This window comes from Entelurus aequoreus, linkage group LG06, assembly GCF_033978785.1.
Source record: "Entelurus aequoreus isolate RoL-2023_Sb linkage group LG06, RoL_Eaeq_v1.1, whole genome shotgun sequence".
Lineage (NCBI taxonomy): Eukaryota > Metazoa > Chordata > Actinopteri > Syngnathiformes > Syngnathidae > Entelurus > Entelurus aequoreus.
This window is the reverse complement of record NC_084736.1, coordinates 75717692-75736455: the sequence shown is the minus strand read 5'-3', so window position 1 is coordinate 75736455 and position 18764 is coordinate 75717692. Positions and strand designations below refer to the sequence as shown.

Here is an 18764-nt window from a genome sequence, read left to right as displayed (position 1 = left end):
TGAGTGGGGCACCTTTTGGATCCCAAATATATTTAGTGGTATTTTATTTATCTTTTCACTGATTACTCAAAAATATTAAAGAATTAAAAGTTATTGATCTTTTAGGGCTCTAATGACTAAATACTGCATATTTCAGTTTTACTATAAAAAACAAAGTTGTTTTTGACAGAAAAGCCATAAAACCTTTTTTTTTTTAAAGTTGATATAGAGATTTACTGTAAGCGTTAAATAAAAAATAATAATACAAATTTGACTTATTTTTAACATTTTAATAACTGAGACCTTTTATGGTCCTCGGGACCCCTAAAGGTAAAATACATTTAAAAAATCCATATATTTTGTTATGGTTTGAAAATGAAAAATATCAAAATGACCCCCACATGCTTTAATTTTCAGTGGAAAAAGTTTGGACACCCCTGGTTTAGAGGAAGTATGAAGGAAGGCAAGATTATTTTATAAATATCCCTGCAATGCCTCAATGGTTTGAGTTCAAATTTTCAGGACTTATGCAGATCCCAAATACACAACAGCAGGTACCAATAGGTAGGAAAAGTTAGTTGTTTGTAATAGGGCCCCTTTAAAAACCCTAATAAACTGAAACACACCCGTGGTTACTCTTATTTAACAGGTTGGAGGACTTTAGTAAAAAATAACTCATGTGAGATTTTTTTGTCGTCACATTTCTTCATCCCCACAGGACCCACTAACAACGGTCCTGCGCACCCAACAGAGACAGGGGACCCCTCAAGGTCGAGATCTCCAGCTTCCCATATGACCCCCAACAGCATGCCGGCTGCAGGAGCCCCAGGCTCTCCACAGGAGATCTACCAGGACCAAGCTGAGGGACAAGGGTGAGAGCATAATATGTCTTTTGCTGATTCACACAAAACATCAGTGATGTCCTGAAGCAGGCGGGTCCAAACTTGTTACATAAACAAATAAAGGCTGTGGTGCCACTTTGATACATTTTGTACATACTGTGGCTAAAACCAATCCAATGTTTGTAAGTTATCTAAAGCAGTGGTCCCCAACCTTTTTGTAGCTGCGGACCGGTCAACGCTTGAAAATTTGTCCCACGGACCGGTGGGGGGTATTTTTTTTTTTGTTTTTTTTTTACAAAAATAAATACAATCATGTGTGCTTACGGACTGTATCCCTGCAGACTGTATTGATCTATATTGATATATAATGTATATATTGTGTTTTTTATGTAGATTTCATTTAAAAAAAAAAAAATTTTTTTTTTTTTTTTTTTTTTTTTTTTTTTACAAAAATAAATACAATCATGTGTGCTTACGGACTGTATCCCTGCAGACTGTATTGATCTATATTGATATATAATATATATAGTGTGTTTTTTATGTTGATTTCATTAAAAAAAAAAAAAATTTTTTTTTTTTTTTTTTTTTTTTTTTACAAAAATAAATACAATCATGTGTGCTTACGGACTATATCCCTGCAGACTGTATTGATCTATATTGATATATAATGTATATATTGTCTTTTTTATGTTGATTTCATTAAAAAAAAAAAAAAAAAAAAAAAAAAAAAAAATTTTTTTTTTAAATTTCTTGTGTGGCCCGGTACCAATCGGTCCGCCGACCGGTACCAGGCCGCGGCCCGGTGGTTTGGGACCACTGATCTAAAGAAAACATCAACATCTTAGTTTTGGTGATAATAACAACACATTTTTTCTTCGTCTATAGTAGTTTCTTTTTCACAGTAATGGAATGAATGGTTCCTGCTTGGGAACTTAAAGAGAATTGCATTCCCAGTGAGACTGAAATCCAGAGTACAGCTCATCTCTGAATAACAAATGAATGTGTAAGGAAATTATTTTTCGACGGCTCTCTTAAAAATGATTGAACAGCACTTAAATGTATTTTTGGATGTAAAGCCTCTTCAGTGGCACTGCCCTGGGATGATCATGTTCCCATGCTGAGACGTAAAGAGATGTTGTGTACAACTGACACTTTTCTCTCTCAGCGAGGAGGAGAATGCTGGTGTTAGTTTGGCTGACAATGACAAACTGTCCGAGGCGGAGGAGAAAATCAAGGTTCTGAATTCATGTGAGTACTTGAAGCGCAGACATATGCTTTTTCATGCTTGTATCAAACATAAATATTATATGTGGATATTATGTGTACAACATCAGCTCTGTTTAAGTATGTTTATATATACATATATATATATATATATATATATATATATATATATATATATATATATATATATATATATATATATATATATGTATGTATGTATGTATGTATGTACCGGTATACATATATATATATATATGTATATATATATATATATATATATATATATATGTATGTATGTATGTATGTATGTATGTATGTATATATGTATACATATATATATATATATATATATATATATATATATATGTATATATATATATGTATACATATATATATATATATATATATATGTATATATATATATATATATATATATATATATATATATATATATATATATATACTATATATATATATATACACTACCGTACAAAAGTTTGGGGTGACCCAAACAATTTTGTGGAATAGCCTTCATTTCTAAGAACAAGAATAGACTGTCGAGTTTCAGATGAAAGTTCTCTTTTTCTGGCCATTTTGAGCGTTTAATTGACCCCACAAATGTGATGCTCCAGAAACTCAATCTGCTCAAAGGAAGGTCAGTTTTGTAGCTTCTGTAACGACCTGAACTGTTTTCAGATGTGTGAACATGATTGCACAAGGCTTTTCTAATCATCAATTAGCCTTCTGAGCCAATGAGCAAACACATTGTACCATTAGAACACTGGAGTGATAGTTGCTGGAAATGGGCCTCTATACACCTATGTAGATATTGCACCAAAAACCAGACATTTGCAGCAAGAATAGTCATTTACCACATTAGCAATGTATAGAGTGTATTTCTTTCAAGTTAAGACTAGTTTAAAGTTATCTTCATTGAAAAGTACAGTGCTTTTCCTTCAAAAATAAGGACATTTCAATGTGACCCCAAACTTTTGAACGGTAGTGTATGTTTATATATATGTATGTATGTATGTATGTATGTATATATATATGTGTGCATATATATGTGTATGTATGTATATATGTATATATATATATGTGTCTATAAATGTGTATATATATGTGTGTATATACTGTATATGTGTATATACTGTATATACACGTTTTTATTGGCTTGTGTTGCGCCTTTGGATGCTTGGTATTCGTCTTCCAAGTCGGTGATGTCGCTTCAAGTCCACATGTTAAGATGTTAGGCTAACTTTTCGCTTCTGTTTGCTCCGGAACAGCTTTGGGACACGGCCCAGACGGAGCTGCTGGACCTGCGGTGTAAATACAGCCAAGAGATGACAAACAAGTAAGTCAAAGTCCTGCTGCTACTTTCACAAGGGCTCTCATGTCAACTGTTGGCACTCCAAGTCATTTAAGTTCCACTTTATTTTGCCTACATACATCTCTGCGTGCTCAAGTGAGGAATGCCATTGTAGAGGCTTTGCGAGCCAGCGACTCCACAGGTCGATTGAGAGCGCTCAGTGTTTGCAGCTAGGCCTTGACAGCCCTCGAGAAGAATTGCTCCATTTAAAGATTGCTTCAGAAAACACTCGTCCTGGTCTTTGAGCGCCGCATGCCAGAAAAGCATCTGAGGCCATATGAAAGACGTCAATAGACATTCAAAATAAACACACATTTCTTCAATTCCTGCTCCGCAGCACAGTCAGACGTTCTCTAAGGCTTTAATCCATGCACAATTCACTGATGTTTCAACACTCGCAACCAAACCTTTTGTTGGACCAGGCCATTTTGAATAGTGACATGCAGTGGCAGTGTTCATAAGGCCCCATCTACTAAAGGGTTGCGTGTACTAAATCAAGTGCAACCCCTGATGGCACAAGCAAAGCGGATCTACTATATGTGTGCAAAGTGGATTGCATCTGTTAAGTGAGCACAATAAGGTGTGCAATCCATTCTGCGTCACTGTCTTCATTAAATGCAGAATATCTGCTGATTAGTGATGGGTTCGGCCAGGCCAGGCCCTAACCAATCTGGCGCCCTAGGCAAGATTTTAGGTGACGCACCCCCACATCGGCAGTGAAGTGTATATACTCATAAGAAACCGAATAGCTTTGTCTTTGACCTTTTTTTTTACTTAAAGAAAGCAAATTAACATATTATATGAGAATGTTATGTTATGATTATCTTTAACCGAATCACAGCAGTGCTCGAATTAAAAAAACAGCATTCCCTCTCATGTGATATTGCTTAATTAACATTAATGATGTGCACTTTAACAACTAGGCTTACAACTATACCTAATATATAAAGGGGTGGAAAAGTGACTATTACCTGCAGGGCAAACATTAGCTAACCAGAAGGCAATAACAATGTAAACAAAAAACACCTGCTTAAAAGATCTAATACAAATGTCCCTGAGGAATGTAAGGTGGGAGTACCGTAATTACCTAACGTTACATTATTATTTTCCATAACAATTTAGCCCCCTCCACAATATTAACCCGACGTTAAAACAGAACTAGCTATTTATTGATTAGCAATTGCCGAATCATGTAACATTAGCTTAATGCTAAAAAGCCAGGTTACTATCACATTCTGTAACAGACAAATAATTTCATGTAGGCTAACGTTTCCTACCTGCTACCTCTGTCTTTTTCTCGTTTCTCCTCCTCTTCTTTTCTATTTTTTCTTCCCTGGGCACCTGACAGTTTTGGCCGTTTTGACATCTTGTGTTGATTTTTTGATGTGGTAAGAGTCATGATACGGGAAGGGAGGGGGCGCACCGTGCGGGGAGATGGGGGGGTGGGGCGTAATGACAAATGATATTTCTATTAAATAGGCTTTACTTTGCATTTTAATTAACGTGGGATTATTTTTTGTATTTAGAAATAATAGTATCAACTTTTTTTTTTTTTTTTTCTCCAACATTTGTGGCACTGGCGTGGAGCCCCCTGATGGACGGCGCCCTTAGCATTTGCCTATACTAATTTTCCTGAGGGAACTCTCCTGAAGGAATCAATAAAGTACTATCTATCTATCTATCTATACGGCCTATGCCACGGGCCGGCCCTGGGTCCGGCAACACCGACGCATCAGCGCATGCGTCGAGCTCATAGAGCGAAACCCTATGTCGGCGCGCGTACCGCTTTTAGAAAGTCACGTGACCGATCATGAGCTGTTTTGGTCACGTGACCTATACGCGAACTGTGTCGCACTCCCGCCTCCTCTGTGCCCTGTGAGCAACGTTCCCTCTAAGGTGCGCGCCTGCGCAATTGCGCACTGCTCAAGCGTCCTCTGCGCGCAGCAAATATATGCCGCGCACCAAATCAAATCCCATCTGAATTCTAAACAAAATAAACACATTTATTCTGTGTAATTTTGCAATGCAACTCTGAGTGACAGTGACAACAAGCGGCCCTAACGGTGTTCGTCAACACCGTTCAATTGAACACCGTTCAATTATTGTAACGTCTATCGAGATGCTTCGAGGCCAGGAATTATATCGATCACTTTATTGAGCAAAACTGTTTATATACTCAAGTTATGGAAAAAAAAAATGCCAACATGGCACTGCCATATTTATTATTGAAGTCACAAAGTACTTTTTTTTTTTTTAACATGCCTCAAAACAGCAGCTTGGAATTTGGTCAGTCTCGAGCGGCGTAAGTGCAGCCTCTTTACAATTAGCGCACCTTTGGCAGTAAAAAAAGGAACAAAAAGCATTTTGTAGCATTTTGACTGCTTCTAAAAGGCCCATAAAAAGTAGTACATTCCCATTTGATTATTGTATTTTTATTACCAGCAAGTTGATGACTTAATTATTTAATCATTATGATTTAATTTATTAATCATTTGATATGAAATCATAAATCAAGGTAATAAGCAGATACCTAAAAAATTTTGTCTGAGAAAAAAATGCTTGGATAATCTGGTTACATGATCAGAAAATATGGATTTTTGAAGGAACAAATACATTTAGCAAGAAAGATGAAGGTTGTTTTTTTTAGATGCACAAAAATCAACATATTGTATTGGTTTCATTTTTCAGCATACTTGCCAACCTTGAGACCTCCAATATCGGGAGGTGGGGGGTAGGGGGTGGGGGGGCTTGGTCGGGGGGGGGAATTCACCAACTCGAGTATTTCATATATATATATTATATATATATATATATATATATATATATATATATATATATATATATATATATATATATATATATATATATATATATATATATATATATATATATATATATATATATATATATATATGTATGAAATACTTGACTTTCAGTGAATTCTAGCTATATATATATATATATATATATATATATATATATATATATATATATATATATATATATATATTTATTTTATTTACATAAAAGAAATACTTGAATTTCAGTGTTCCGGTGGCTATCCGTTAGATGGCAGTATTGTCCTGTTTAACTTCTCCGTTCATGATGAGTATATCATTTCGGCCACCGTGTTCAATGGAGAAGTCTGTTCTACATATTTACAGGCAACATACACCTTCCTCTTCGAACGTCTCCTTGTTGTGTGCGCAGTTGTGCACTCTACTCTCTAAAAGTCCTAGATGTTATGACGTCATTGGGCAGGCAAGCTGTTTATGTTGTGGGAAAGCGGACGTGAGAACAGGCTGTCCCCACTCAGTCTCAGGTCCGCATTGAGCTGGAGGGGGCGTGGCCTCCAGCTCCGGCTGAATACCGGGAGTTTGTCGGGAGAAAATCTCTGCCGGGAGAGGCGCTGAATACCGGGATTCTCCCGCTAAAAACGGGAGGGTTGGCAAGTATGACTTTCAGTGTGCTCCCACAGTGAGAGACGTGTGGACACCCTTGACATAAACAAAGCCATTTTTCATAGAAATGACCCCTTTGGGGTCTCAAATGTTATGTTGACAAGTACAGTGGGTATTGAACGTCACGGTTGGCTTAAGCAGGCAGTTTTAGTAATAAGTAATAACACGGTGGAGCAGGACTTGATGATGGGCTCAACGTAGATGGGTTGTTGACAGCAACACGAGCTTCCACTGTGTGTATACAGTAGGGGTGTAACGGTACACAAAAATGTCGGTTCGGTACGTACCTCGGTTTAGAGGTCACGGTTCGGTTCATTTTCGGTACGGTAAGAAAACAACAAAATGTAAATTTTTTTGGTTATTTATTTACCAAATTTGTAAACAATGGCTTCATCCTTTTAACATTGGGAACACTATAATAATTCTGCCCACGTTAATCAACATTAAACTGCCTCAAGTTGTTGCTCAGATTAAATAAAATGACAAAACTTTTCTTCTACATATAAAAAGTGCAACAGTTTCAAGTCAACTCATCATGCTTAATTTATTACAGCATTTGGGAAGCCTGTAGTTGATTTGTTATGTAAATGTTATATTTTTGTCAACATATGATAGCAGGGACCCTGCCATTCAAAACTAGGCTGCTCCATTACTAATGATTAATGTAACCATAGCTAAAAAAAAAAAAATAGTACAAAAGCAATAGTAGAGACTATTCATCCCTGAACACCATGGAGTTCATGTAGGCTTAATGATGCAGTTACATTATTATATCAACTATCAGAGACAGAAACTCTTCATTTAACATAATGTCCTTTTTTTGCTGCTTCAACACAGCTCAATCAACACAGAAAAAGGTAAAGTGAAATAACAGACAGACAGGGCTTTGCTGTCCGTAACACACACACCGCAAAATGAGCTAACGTTACGCTAAAAGCGAATTAGCCTTCACCTCAAGCCAGGACTGCGATCGAGCTGAGCTGCCTTTTATATTTCTAGAACGTCAACGGGCTCATAGTGATGTTACTAGTAGTTGACTGGGAGGTGTTTATTATAATTTGGGGAGAGTCCGCAGCCTGATGATTACCTGCTAAACGCTAAGCACTGACTACATGCGTTCTGAATACGCACTGCTGATTGGCTGTTACCGCTCTGTTTGTAACCAATCAGATGGTTGTGTGGGTGGGACAATTCTGGGTGTTGTGTAGAGTCCTGACAGAAACAGAGGCGGCTACTTAATATGTTTGTGTGGAAACTCATTCGGTACACCTTTGAACCGAACCGAAACCCCCGTACCGAAACGGTTCAATACAAATACACGTACCGTTACACCCCTAATATATATACATTCTTATATATATATATTCTATAAACATTTGCTTTGAAGGACCACCGTGTGTCGCGAACATGAGACCTGTGTGCGTATTTCCTCTGCTTGTTATTCATCCCTCCTTATCTACCTTCTGAAAAATCAAGTCCCATGTTGCAAAAATTAACTGTTGGACTTCAAACAAACCTCATGAATAATCCTGCCGAATTAGAATTGATTATTGCATATACGGAGACAAGTTGGAGGTTGAGTTGTGTCGCATGTTGCGTGCAATTAAAGTAGAAGGAATCTCTTTCTAATATTTTCTCACAAACGAGTACTGGGAGAGGGGGGTTGGGGGGGGGGGGTCAGATCCACAATTTTCATCAAATCTTTCATTCATCATTCTGTTTGATGCTATAATGAAAGAGTGGAATGCGCTCGGAGTAAAACCACTTCGGAAATGAAGTACTTCTTTAAGACGGGGGGTGTCTAAATTGTGGTTTGGGGGCCATATTTAGCCATACTTGCCAACCCTCCCGTTTTTAGCGGGAGAATCCCGGTATTCAGCGCCTCTCCCGACAACCTCCGGCAGACATTTTCTCCCGACAAACTCCCGGTATTCAGCCGGAGCTGGAGGCCACGCCCCCTCCAGCTCAATGCGGACCTGAGACTGAGTGGGGACAGCCTGTTCTCACGTCCGCTTTCCCACAATATAAACAGCTTGCCTGCCCAATGACGTCATAACATCTAGGGCTTTTAGAGAGTAGAGTGGACAACTGCGCACACAACAAGGAGACGAAGCAGAAGAACGAGGAAATTACAGACATGGCGACGCCGTCGACGAGCAAGATGAAGAAATACGCTTGCAAGTTCCAAAACGAATGGAAACAAGAATTTCAGTTCATCCAGGACAGTTCGAAGGGGAAGGTGTATGTTGCCTGTAAATATGTAGAACAGACTTCTCCATTGAACGAAATGATATACTCATCATGAACGGAGAAGTTAAACAGGACAATACTGCCGTCTAATGGATAGCCACCGGAACACTGAAATTCAAGTATTTCTTTTATGTAAATAAAAAAAAAATATATATATATTTATATATATATATATATATATATATATATATATATATATATATATATATATATATATATATATATATGTATATATATATAGCTAGAATTCACTGAAAGTCAAGTATTTCATACATATATATATACCGTAATTTCCGGACTATAAGCCGCTACTTTTTCCCCTCGTTCTGGTCTCTGCGGCTTATACAAGGGTGCGGCTTATATACGGCCTGTTCTTCTCCGACACTGACGAAGAGGATTTCGGTGGTTTTAGTACACAGGAGGAAGACGATGTCACAATGATTTAAGACTGACTTTTCATATACCGGTAGGCTGGTTATTTTGATAACGTACAGGCGAGCACTTTGTATTACTTTGCACCGTTGTATTATTTGTACTCTGCACGAATGCTGTTCGCCATGTCAAAGATGTGAAAGTTTGATTGAATGATTGAAAGATTTATTGTTAATAAATGGGACGCTTTGCGTTCCCAAACAGTCATCTCTGTCCCGACAATCCCCTCCGTGGTAGCAGGAACCCCTATATACTACGGTAATTACACATCAAAACCCTGCGGCTTATAGTTGGGTGCGGCTTATATATGGAGCAATCTGTATTTCCCCCTAAATTTAGCTGGTGCGGCTTATAGTCAGGTGCGGCTTATAGCCCGGAAATTACGGTGTGTGTATATATATATATATATATATATATATATATATATATATGAAATACTCGAGTTGGTGAATTCTAGCTGTAAATAACCACGCCCCCAAACTATTGTTGTTACTCAGCCAGCGTTTGTGGGTCTGATGGACCCGTTGCATTTTGTGGCTTTTAATGCCTCACAATTAAACACTTTTATGTTAAAATACTGAACAGATGTTTACCTTATCCCCATAAACATCAACAGCCATACAGGTCACACTGAGGGTGGCCGTATAAACAACATTAACACTGTTACAAATATGCGCCACACTGTGAACCCACACCAAACAAGAATGACAAACACATTTCGGGAGAACATCCGCACCGTAACACAACATAAACACAACAGAACAAATACCCAGAACCCCTTGCAGTACTAACTCTTCCGGGACGCTACAATATAAACCCCCCGCTACCTCCTACCCCACCCTCAACCTCGCCCACCTCAACCTCCTCATAGTCTCTCTCAGGTAGAGCATGTCCCAAATTCCAAGCTGCTGTTTGGATAGATAGATAGATAGATAGATAGATAGATAGATAGATAGATAGATAGATAGATAGATAGTACTTTATTGATTCCTTCAGGAGAGTTCCCTCAGAAAAATTAAAATTCCAGCAGCAGTGTACAGAATTGAGATCGAATTTAAAAAGTAAATAGAATAGAAAAATATTACAATAAGAGTAAAAATAAAAAGCAACAATGAAAATAAAAATATAACAGTAAAATAAGAATATAACAAGAGAAACTAGGCAGTAGTGACCAGGTTATGAAAAAGTATTGCACTGTTATTGTTTTGAGGCATGTTAAAAAAAATAATGCACTTTGTGACTTCAATAATAAAAATATGGCAGTGCCATGTTGGCATTTTTTTCCATAACTTGAGTTTATTTATTTTGGAAAACCTTGTTACATTGTTTAATGCAGGGGTCACCAACGCGGTGCCCGCGGGCACCAGGTAGCCCGTAAGGACCAGATGAGTAGCCCGCTGGCCTGTTCTAAAAATAGCTCAAATAGCAGCACTTACCAGTGAGCTGCCTCTATTTTTTAAATTTTATTTATTTACTAGCAAGCTGGTCTCGCTTTGCCCGACATTTTTAATTCTAAGAGAGACAAAACTCAAATAGAATTTCAAAATCCAAGAAAATATTTTAAAGACTTGGTCTTCACTTGTTTAAATAAATTCATTAATTTTTTTACTTTGCTTCTTATAACTTTCAGAAAGACAATTTCAGAGAAAAAATACAACCTTAAAATGATTTTAGGATTTTTAAACACATATACCTTTTTACCTTTTAAATTCCTTCCTCTTCTTTCCTGACAATTTAAATCAATGTTCAAGTAAATTTATTTTTTTTACTGTAAAGAATAATAAATACATTTTAATTTAATTCTTCATTTTATCTTCTGTTTTTTCGACAAAGAATATTTGTGAAATATTTCTTCAAACTTATTATGATTAAAATTAAAAAATATATATTCTGGCAAATCTAGAAAATCTGTAGAATCAAATTTAAATCTTATTTCAAAGTCTTTTGAATTTCTTTTAAAATTTTTGTTCTGGAAAATCTAGAAGAAATAATGATTTGTCTTTGTTAGAAATATAGTTTGGTCCAATTTGTTATATATTCTAACAAAGTGCAGATTGGATTTTAACCTATTTAAAACATGTCATCAAAATTCTAAAATTAATCTTAATCAGGAAAAATTACTAATGATGTTCCATTAATTATTTTTTTTATTTTTTCAAAAAGATTCAAATTACCGTAGCTAGTTTTTCTCTTTTTTTTTGGTTGAATTTTGAATTTTAAAGTGTCGAAATTGAAGATAAACTATGTTTCAAAATTTGATTGTAATTTTTTTCGTGTTTTCTCTTCTTTTAAACCGTTCAATTAAGTGTAAATATCATTAATTATTAATAATAACATAGAGTTAAAGGTAAATTGAGCAAATTGGCTATTTCTGGCAATTTATTTAAGTGTATATCAAACTGGTAGCCCTTCGCATTAATCAGTACCCAAGAAGTAGCTCTTGGTTTCAAAAAGGTTGGTGACCCCTGGTTTAATGCATCCAGCGGGGCATCACAACAAAATTAGGCATTAATAATGTGTTAATTCCACAACTGTATATATCGGTATCGGTTGATATCGGTATCTGTAATTAAGAGTTGGACAATATCGAAATATCGGATATCGGTAAAAAAGCCATTATCGGACATCTCTAGTAATATAATACACACAAAGTGCAAACTAGATAAAAGCCAATAATAATAATAATAACCCAGACAAAGTGCAAACTAGATAAGAACCAATTAGTAAAAATGTGTAAAAACTAAACATGGGAACACGATTGTTGCTCAACTGGCCACAATGTTGTTTGTTTTTTGAAAGTGACAAGTGCAGGTATAAATAAATACTTTTCAAAGTGTCAGGTAGAGCAGTGGTCCCCAACCTTTTTGTTATTTTTTTTTTTTTTTCATAAAGAAATACAATCATGTGTGCTTACGGACTGTATCCCTGCAGACTGTATTGATCTATATTGATATATAATGTATATATTGTGTTTTTTATGTTGATTTAATTTAAAAAAAAAATATTATTATTTTTTTTTTTTTTAATTTCTTGCGCGGCCAGGTACCAATCGGGGGCCGCGGCCCGGTGGTTGGGGACCACTGAGGTAGAGAGTTTCATAGTTGTGGTCCTTTTTATTGAGAAGGCAGTCTGGGCAAAAGATGTTCTACGAAATGGAACGCAACAGTTGCCTTTTGACGTTGCTCGGGTGGTAGATCTGATACCACTTTGCAGTCTTGTAATTGCCTTGCAGAGCAATTGGGGCGCAAAGTTATTTAAGCATTTAAAAAATACATATATACACATGAGGGAGGGGTGAGACAGGTGGGCGCAATCAGGAGAGACACCAGACCAGTGACACAGGAGGAAGGGCAAGGGGCCTGAAACGAGAGGAGGATTTAGATTTTCAACATAAAACAGGAAGTTTGCCAGACAACCCCAAAACAGGAGAGTGTGACAGATTAGAATAATTAAGTTTTGCTAATTACACTCGACAGATTTTAATTAAAGGTTGAGCTTGATTTGCTATGTTGATAGCTAACCCAGTGGGTGTGTGGGTGTGTGGGTGTGTTTTGGCAATGCTTACTTACTGGGGACATCGCTCTGTTTACACAGTCACCTTTAGGGGACCTCTGACGGTATGGGGACGAAAAAACAGGTCCCCTAAAGGGAAACCTTTTGAAATGATAGTCAGATCCATTCTGAAGATCCCTAAGTGATTTTTAAGCTTTGGCCCATAAAACAGTCTACAGAAAGGAGATTGCAGGTAAAATAGTAGATTAAGAGATAATCAGCAAGACTGGTTAAGTAGAACAGTTTTTTATGTTCTTTATGTTCAATGTTGTTAAAAGTAAAAATAAAAGTTTAAATGAGTTTGTATTTTATATCTGTGGTTTAAGGTAAGATAAGATAATCCTTTATTGATCCCACAACAGGGAAATTTGGGTTACTTTGTTTACGTGTTTCTACAGAGCCCCTAAAGGGACACGGGGGACATTTTTTTTTTAATGATTTTTTTAAAAAACATTTTTTAGACATGTATCTCGTGCGCACGAGAAACTTTTTATAAACCAGATTTGGTTTTTGGAAAAATATATTAGTTTTAACTAAGGATGGATACCATACAGAATCACAGGAATATTAATGCCAGGATAACACATGTTTCACTTTTCAAGAAAATTAATTTTCTCTTTTACCAATAAAATAAAAAATAGTTTTTTTTATAATTTTTTTTTATTTTTTATTTTTTAAACATGTATCCCGTTCGCACGAGAAACTATCTCGTGCGCACGAGAAACTTTTTATGAATTTATAGAAACTTTTTATAAATTTATAAAAACTTTTTATAAATTTATAAAAAGTTTCTCGTGCGCACAAGAAACTTTTTATGTCTAAAAAAAATAAATAATAATAATTAAAAAAACTATTTCCCCCATGTCCCTTTACGGGCTCCGTATGTTTCAAATATTGGCAAAAGAGAAAATTAATTTTCTTGAAAAGTGAAATATTTGTTATCCTGGCATTAATAGTACTGTGATTCTGTATGGTATCCATCCTTAGTTAAAACTAATATATTTTTCCAAAAACAAAATCTGGTTTAGTGTTCCTTAGGATGACATTTCCATACAGCATGATTATAAAACATTATTACCTTAAAGCAGCGTTTCTCAAAGTGTGGGGAATAGAGACATGACAGGTGGGGCACGAGGGACGGGAGGAAATTTCACTTTGATTTTTTTGATTTTTTTATTATTATATTCTTTGATTTTTTTTTTTACTATGCTTTCATTTTCTATACACACTGGAAATCACTTTGTGATTCTGTCTGTGAAATCCGCTATATAGATAAATGTAAATTACTTATTTTTCCTGTATGCTTTACATTTCTAGGTAGGAGCGAAAGTTTGACAGACAGCAACAGTAACTAATGGGGGCGGGGCTAAGCGGAAGCTTTGTGAATGGCGAGTCACTGTGCGAGGATTTGCTGTTTTGCAAATACATAAAAAATAGAGCCACTGCTGATGAGCTGTTCAAGATAATGGACAGTTTCCTCAAAGAACACGACCTTAAATGGGAAAACTGTGTGGGCTTTTGCTCTGATGGCGCGCATGGCAAAGTCAAGAAACGGGCTGCAGGCTCTAATAAAGAGGGTTGCGCCAAATGCGCATTGGACACAATGTGTCATTCACCGGGAAACACTCGCGTCAAGGCAGCTCAGCCCCGAATTCAATGAGGTTTTAACAGTGGAAGTGTCAAGCCTGCAATGCCGATTTGAAAAGCTGTGCAGTGCAAAACAGGCTCATTGCAGCCACTAATGCTGGAGTACTGTAAAACTCATGTTCACTTGCCCTGTCCTCCTTTTTTTGGCAAAGATTGCAAAGTGGCACTTTTATTTTCATTTATTATTGAATTTAATGCAAGTTATTTGATTTATTATTGAACTTGATGAAAGTTATAACACCTTTATTTGATTTATTATTGAACTTGATGCAAGTTATAACACTTTTTTTGATTTATTATTGAACTTGATGCAAGTTATAACACTTTTGTTTTATTTATTATTGAACTTGATGCAAGTTATAACACTTTTATTTGATTTATTATTGAACTTAATGCAAGTTATAACACTTTTTTTGATTTATTATTGAACTTGATGCAAGTTATAACACTTTTGTTTTATTTATTATTGAACTTGATGCAAGTTATAACACTTTTGTTTTATTTATTATTGAACTTGATGCAAGTTATTTGATTTATTATTGAACTTGATGCAAGTTATAACACTTTTATTTGATGTATTATTGAACTTGATGCAAGTTATAACACTTTTTTTGATTTATTATTGAACTTGATGCAAGTTATAACACTTTTGTTTGATTTATTATTGAATTGATGCAAGTTATTTTATTTGATATTGAACTTGATGCGAGTTATACCACAGCTGCACAGTTATTTTATTTATTATTGAACTTGATTTTATTTTATGTTATTGAGTTTGAATGTATAAAACTTGATGTTACTTGATGTTCGATAAATTTGAAAATGTTAAGCTTGGCATTAGCGTTCTGTTGGGGCGATGGGGGCAGGTGGGGCTTGAAAACTCCCCCTTGTCCAAAGTGGGGGATGACAAAAAAAGTTTGAGAACCACTGTCCTAAAGTATGATTCACATTCAGAATGTTCCATCCTTCTATATATGGTAGTTGGAGTGGCAGACAACTTCATTACTGCTAAATAGCAGTTTTCAGTAATGTCACAGAAGATGCAGGATTTAACATTTAAGTGATGAAACTTCCTATAAGAGGACAGCTGTAGTGCTGTATTCTGATGATCATGTCACATTTCATTTCAACTTTTTTTTTTTTTTAATGGTCCTCAGTAGTCATGTACAAATTTGTGTGAATTATGCAAAATGATTTAAATTCAGTCCCCATGAACCATATGAACTCTTTTTCCCCCAGGGTCCCCAGTAAGAATGATCAGCACATTCATCAATGCAGAGATTTAAAGACGTGTATGAGCTAACTGGGAAGTGGCCATTTTACACCATTTTTTTATGCCTCCACAACCTGTAGAAAGGCTGGTCCCCACAAGTGATGATCAAAAACTTGGTCCCCATTCCAAATGATAACCAGTGTGTGTGTGTGTGTGTGTGTGTGTGTGTGTGTGTGTGTGTGTGTGTGTGTGTGTGTGTGTGTGTGTGTGTGTGTGTGTGTGTGTGTGTGTGTGTTCTGGCAATGCTTACTTAATGGGGACATCGCTCTGTTTACACAGTCACCTTTAGGGGACCTGTGACGGTATGGGGACAAAAAAACAGGTCCCCTAAAGGAAACCTTTTTAAATGATTCTGAGGATCATGTCATATTTACGGAGCCCCTAAAGGGACATGGGGGGGAAATGTTATAATTGTTATAATTGTTTTTTTTGTTTTTTTTTACATGTATCTCGTGCGCAAAATAAAATATCTTGTGCGCAAAAGAAACTATCTTGTGCGCACGAGATACATGTCTAAAAAAAATTACAATTATTTTATAAAAAAAAAAAATTATACAATTATTTTTATTTTTTTTATAACTTTATATTAAGTTTCTCGTGCGCACGAGAAACTTTTTATAAAGTAATAAAATAAATTTTAAAAAAATGTATAATTTTTTTTTTTTAGACATGTAATGAGAAACTTAATATAAAGTTATAAAAAAATTTAAAAAATGTTAGATTTTTTTTTTATATAATTGTAATTTTTTTTTAGACATGTATCTCATGCGCACAAGAAACTATCTAAAGTTTAATTATTATATAAAAACAAAAATTATAAAATTATTTTTATTTTGTTTTTTAACTTTATATTAAGTTTCTCATGCGCACGAGAAACTTTTTATAAAGTTATAAAATAAATGTAAAAAAAATGTATAGTGTTTTTTTTTAAACATGTATCTCGTGCGCACGAGAAACTATCTTGTGCACACGAGATACATGTCTAAAAAAAACTAAAAAATTTAATTTATTTTATTAAAAAAAATTAGAAAATTATTTTTATTTTTTTTATAACTTTATATTAAGTTTCTCATGCGCACGAGAAACTTTTTATAAAGTTATAAAATAAATGTAAAAAAAATGTATAATTTTTTTTTAAACATGTATCTCGTGCGCACGAGAAACTATCTTGTGCGCACGAGATACATGTCTAAAAAAAAACTAAAAAATTTAAATTATTTTATAAAAAAAAAAATTATAAAATTATTTTTATTTTTTTTATAACTTTATATTAAGTTTCTCGTGCGCACTAGAAACTTTTTATAAAGTTATAAAATAAATTTTAAAAAAATTTATAATTTTTTTTTTTTAGACATGTAACGAGAAACTTAATATATATATATATATATATATATATATATATATATATATATATATATATATATATATATATATATATATATATATATATATATATATATATATATATATATATACGTACATATTTCATTTGAACTTTTTTTTTTTTTAATGGTCCTCAGTAGTCACGTACAAATTTGTGTGAATTATGCAAAATTATTTCAATTTGGTCCCCATGAACCATTTAACTGTTTTTCCCCAGGGTCCCCAGTAAGAATGATCAGCACATTACTTCATCAATCCAGAGATTTAAAGACGTGTATGAGCTAACTGGGCAGTGGCCATTTTACACCATTTTTTTATGCCTCCACAACCTGTAGAAAGGCTGGTCCCCACAAGTGATGATCAAAAACTTGGTCCCCATTCGAAGTGATAACCAGGATGTGTGTGTGTGTGTGTGTGTGTGTGTGTGTGTGTGTGTGTGTGTGTGTGTGTGTGTGTGTGTGTGTGTGTGTGTGTGTGTGTGTGTGTCTCCCAGGGCAGACGAAGTTAGCGCCATCATGGCCCAACTCGAGAAGGCAAACCAGGTGAGTCAAATCTGAGTGAGATGTTCCTTCGTTAGGCCAATCACTGCTGTAATCATGCCTGGCTTTAATGAAGACCCTCTCCCTGTCACCTTCCTCCCCTCCCTGAGTGTGTCAGCTGGCGCTAGCATGGCAGCCTCTCATCAGAGGAGACTGCAGAGCGTGATTGATGCGAGTGTGCTGAGGTTCTTAGTTACCGCATTCATTGCCTCCATTTCCTGCTGATTTTCTCTCTTCTTCTTCTTCTCCTCACTCGCATGTGATTTTTCCTCATCGCGTTGTTGTCTGCCAGAAACTCCTCGATAACCGCTCTCAAAATGAATCGTTAATTATCGGGGGCGACGAAAGCAGTCTGTGGAATGCTCTCCCTGACCACCTGAGGGCACCACAGACTGTGGATGCTTTTAAAAAAGGCTTAAAAACCCTTTTTTTTTTTTTAAACTTTTTATAGATATATGCATACTAGTTCTAGCTATTAGGCTGTTCTAGATTTTATTGTATTTTTTTTTTTATTTTATTTTTATTATTTCTTTATTGTTATTATTGTATTTTTTTCCAATACACTGTAGCACTTTGAGGTTGTTTGCTCAATGTAAAGTGCTTTTTTACAAATAAAATATATTATTATTAATATTAAAAGCAGGTGAAGGGTTTGTTGAATAAAGTGGGCTGACTCCACTAGCTGCCTCAGTAGAACGCTCACACCGAACCTTCCTTGATTACCTTCACCTTTTATTAGATTGTCATCATCAAATGATGAGCACAATCCGTTTTCAACCATGGTGTGATGCCGAATGTTTTGGCAGAGAGCAG

At 35.4% G+C, this 18764-nt stretch overlaps 1 protein-coding gene across 1 annotated transcript in view; it reads left to right on the top strand.

The window, feature by feature from the left end:
- cux2b (cut-like homeobox 2b) overlaps positions 1 to 18764 on the top strand; it is a 350620-nt gene that overhangs the window by 296323 nt on the left and 35533 nt on the right. Inside the window, exons 6-11 of the mRNA XM_062051807.1 lie at positions 698 to 851; positions 1987 to 2069; positions 3260 to 3285; positions 3332 to 3399; positions 17906 to 17954; positions 18758 to 18764. The exon at positions 18758 to 18764 is cut by the window's right edge and continues 77 nt beyond it. Of these exons, the coding sequence (XP_061907791.1) occupies positions 698 to 851; positions 1987 to 2069; positions 3260 to 3285; positions 3332 to 3399; positions 17906 to 17954; positions 18758 to 18764 (387 nt within the window). The remainder of the gene's footprint in view (positions 1 to 697; positions 852 to 1986; positions 2070 to 3259; positions 3286 to 3331; positions 3400 to 17905; positions 17955 to 18757) is intronic.